The 4,009-nt window shown below is 37.9% G+C and overlaps 1 protein-coding gene across 1 annotated transcript; it reads right to left on the minus strand.

The window, feature by feature from the left end:
• Window positions 1-2,355: 2,355 nt before the first annotated feature.
• Window positions 2,356-3,701, minus strand: LOC120104220 (very-long-chain aldehyde decarbonylase GL1-6-like). The gene is made up of 4 exons (XM_039114987.3): window positions 3,536-3,701; window positions 3,165-3,388; window positions 2,811-3,043; window positions 2,356-2,387 (listed from the first exon to the last, which is right to left on the minus strand). Exons 1-4 carry the CDS (start codon window positions 3,593-3,595, stop codon window positions 2,356-2,358), a joined length of 549 nt encoding a protein of 182 aa, XP_038970915.2. The 5' UTR covers window positions 3,596-3,701.
• Window positions 3,702-4,009: the final 308 nt, after the last annotated feature.

Genomic DNA, 4,009 nt, shown 5'->3' on the forward strand with positions numbered 1-4,009 from the left:
ACTCGACCTTGTCAAGTGTCCGTAGAACCCACTAATGATGAATTACATTAAACGACCTTGGCCCTGATTGAGTCTATGCCCTATGATTTATTGATCGAATCGCTCAGGCCTGTCCCATTTGGAATCGTCGAACGCTGTCATTCGGCTAATCATCCTTGTTTCTTATTATACAATTAAAATTATCAAATAGAAATTAATTGTACTTTTAATATTTCTAATAAGTAACTGAATTGCCTAGTGAAGTTTGACGGTCTAAGACGAAAAAGGTAAGTAAATCTTATACTCCTTACTAGTTTTTGAACTTGTCAGCCTTATATTCTTGACTAATTTTTAAATTTTTACTTATTTTTTAGAATTATGAAAAACAAGATCACCAAAGATAGTGATTTGGGGTTGAAAGTTAAGAATAAAAATGCTCCTCGGTCCAACAAAAAATTAGTATATCAATATACCATTAATGTATTATATTAATATTTTTATATATGATATAATAGTATATTAATATTATATATATATTATATTTATAATATTTTATTAATTATATTATTGTCATATTACTATTCGATATTAACTTTAAATAAGTAGATGCAAGCTGCAAGCTGTTTTGTACTAGATGGATGGATTGGTCGGAACAATCACATCGGCAAAATATTATTATAATATTATAATTATATTTATATTTCTTAAAAAATAAAAAGAAAGAAGATTTTTAAAAAAATAACAAAGATAAAAATATAATTTTAAATCTATTTTTCAATAAATATATTCTTAATTTATACAAATAAATCAAAATAATGTGAATCTAACTCCAATAAGAACTTCTAACTAATTCATAGACCATCCATGTCCCCAAGGGCGGCAAGGCTCACCCTTTTTTCGGTGGCCCATGGCGGCGAAAACAAAAGAAAGAGGCTCCGAAATAGGGCACCCCTGTTTCAGATTAAATTTCGGCGATTAGCCAACCCAAACCCAAACCCAAACCCAAACCCAAACAAAGATGGCTATAAACATAGAAAAAGAAGGAGAGGAAGGCAGACGACACTCATCTCAATCTGGCGAGGTTTCATTGGCACTTTCCGGCGACAAATCAAAGGAGAAGAAGAGGTTGAATCATAGCGATTCTCGACAATTTGGATGGAGAAAATTAAAGGAGGAGGAGAATTAAATAGTCAAGATCCTTGAGTTTGAATCAAACTCAAATTGCCCTCGAGGAGTCACTGCTTCCGCCGAAATCGGAAGGAAGAAGACTTTTAGCTAGGTCCTCTTCCCCGATCCCCAACATGCCGAGCATGGGTCAAGTTCAAGCCCGGCCTATTTGGGCCGGCCCACAAGCCCACTGGCTAGGCTAGTTGGGTTTAGGCTGGGCCTGGCCACTCTGGGCCTACCCACAAGCCCAAAAAATAATCATGTTATTACATACTCCTTCCTTAAAATAATTTCGTCCTCAAAATTAACTTACTTAAGGCACAGACTTTGAAAGTACCCAACCGTCATGTCATTCTTGATCTCTCAAATAGTCTCCCTCTCGAAGTGCCTGTTCACAAGATTTTGATATAAAAAATTATGACATACAAAGTCTTGGCATCTTAAAACTCGATCCTTTTCATCTATAATTCATAACAAGTTCTCTTGATCTGTTTCAAAAGAACACCAACCTCCCAACTTTGGATTTAAATGCCATAATTCTTTGCCCAAAAATTAATTGCTCTTGCTTAATAGAAATAGGAGAAGGCTTTAGCATCAAATGCTCTTCATAATCTATAATTCTTTTTTTTCTCTTAACTTCGCCCATGATCTAATTATCAACCTTTGTCCTAGAAAAATCTTAAACCCTTTCAAATAGATAGATTAACAATATTAGAGCTAGGAGTAGGAGATTCATATTAAAACATTCCAAATCTAAGCCCAACCAAAGAATCATCAATCCGTTAACGCTAAATTTAAAATGCTCAAGATTCTCCTAAGAATTGTCAACAATAGAATAATCCACTAGTGAAAATTACATAGCTACCTCCAAATTATCCATAGAATCAACAACATTCTTCTCTACTAGAAAACTAACTCAAGTCTTCGATCATAATACTTTTTGGGTCAAAGTATTATTATTTTTAATGAATTTCAAAATAACTCAAACCACCAGACTTTCGCTACGCACTCTGATCTAACCTATCAAATATTCTAAGACCGCTAAATAATTTCTGACTAAAATATATATCTCTTTGCATTGGGACTAAAAAAATTCAAATTTCAAATTTTCAAGTAAAACTAGAGCAGAATCTCTAGATCTCCCTATCCTAAATTTATGTAGAGTGTACTTACCATAACTAACCCCTAAGCTATTAGTCAAGTTCAAGGTTACTGCATGATCTCCACAACTTTTTTAGAATCTAAAATATTTAGGTTTAATTTAAAATAGGTTAAGCTTAGATTCTCGCACTTTGATTAGACAATCTAGATCGATCTTCCTTCGAAAAGGATTTACTCCAAATTCAATAGGTTAAAAGCCTTTGAGCTAATATCACTACGAGTATAAATTAACTCTAAGTTCCAAATCTTTCTTCACCAAATATTTCGGTTAAATATAAGTTTTTATATTCTACAACTAATATATATGTCATTTCCATGAGCAACTCTCTTGTTTAAAAATGCCGATCACCCAACTTCATGAGATTATCATTCATATTTTATCCTTTCCATAAATTAGCCTTCCAACGTGTGACAAAGGTCGTCCCTTAATTAGACTTCCACACAGAGAGAGAGAAAGAGAGAGAGAGAGAGAGAGAGAGAGAGAGAGAGAGAGCAGCCCTTACATGTGATGGGCTCAGTGACAATGGAGGCATGATGGTGAGAGTGGTAACGCAAGTAGAGGAAATGGTAATGCAAGGCTCTATGAAGCCAGTAGTAGATGAACTCCACAGGACCCATGTGGAGGAGAATGATAAGAACCACTCCCCTGGTCTCCCACCAGGGCAAATGTGAACCCCCTGGAACCACCATGTTAACCATGTACAGGAACAATGCGGTCAAAATGATCTGGTCATCCCTGCCATCCAGAGTCCTCCATCACTCTCTACGACATCTCTAACACTAAAAAAAAGGAATCTAATACTGAAGCCTAGAGGCAACGCTGGAAACAGAGTGCGTTGTTCTTTATTTTTTCATACCAGTTCCTTTCTCTGTCCACCTGATCAAAGTCCAAGCTTTTGTCGACTATCCTGTGCTTGCCTTTTGCTGTTTGGAAGCGAGAGAAGGTGATCCACAGCTGAGAGTGCAGCAGCCTTAGCAATAGAATGGGGAAGATGAGAAAGTTAGACATATCCCTCTGCTCCCCACTGTCTGCCATGAACTTGTGCATGCTATGCGCCACCCATGGAGCTAGTAGTACGTACTTCCATCGCACAAAGCAGAGAAACAGTAGGAAGGAGAAGCTATGGTGAGTATCCAAACGCAGTGTAGAAAAGAAGTAGGGTGGTGGGAGAGGGAGAAGGTGGAGAAGTCAAGTCATATAATTAGTTAAAGATAGATTGTAGAATACCTTGAAGTTTCCTAGCCTCTGCCATGGCCATCGAGTGAGGGGACCTGGTTGGGAGGCCATTCTTCTTCTTTCTTTCTCCTATGGCTTTGTTCTCGTATCGGTACTTTATTTATAGGCGCAATGGACCAGGCGAGGCGGTTCAGCCGAATTTCTTTTGGTCTTCTCACGAGCTATTTTATGTAAAATAATATTTCTAAAAGGAAGATGGTTTGGGCCGTCGATTATGTGCACCTCCGAAAGTTGGTCGCATCTCAAAATACTGATTTGGCGATGCTTCGTGTATGGCAACAAATTAAAGTCCATGATACTACATCGTAAAGGAACTGTTCGCTACCTGCGTTCCAACTTCCTGCTGTAAAGGTGCAACATGCCAGCTACCTGCCGGAGGACGCCGGAAAAGGACGTCTCGGAGGCGGGGGCTAGCTTGCTGGTGGGTGAATCGAGCAGACCCGGTCCGGGTTCTGAGTCGGGGGC

Source organism: Phoenix dactylifera, chromosome 16 (genome assembly GCF_051530095.1).
Source record: "Phoenix dactylifera cultivar Ajwa chromosome 16, Ajwa_hap1_PhDact_Kaust_v1.1, whole genome shotgun sequence".
NCBI classification, from domain to species: domain Eukaryota; kingdom Viridiplantae; phylum Streptophyta; class Magnoliopsida; order Arecales; family Arecaceae; genus Phoenix; species Phoenix dactylifera.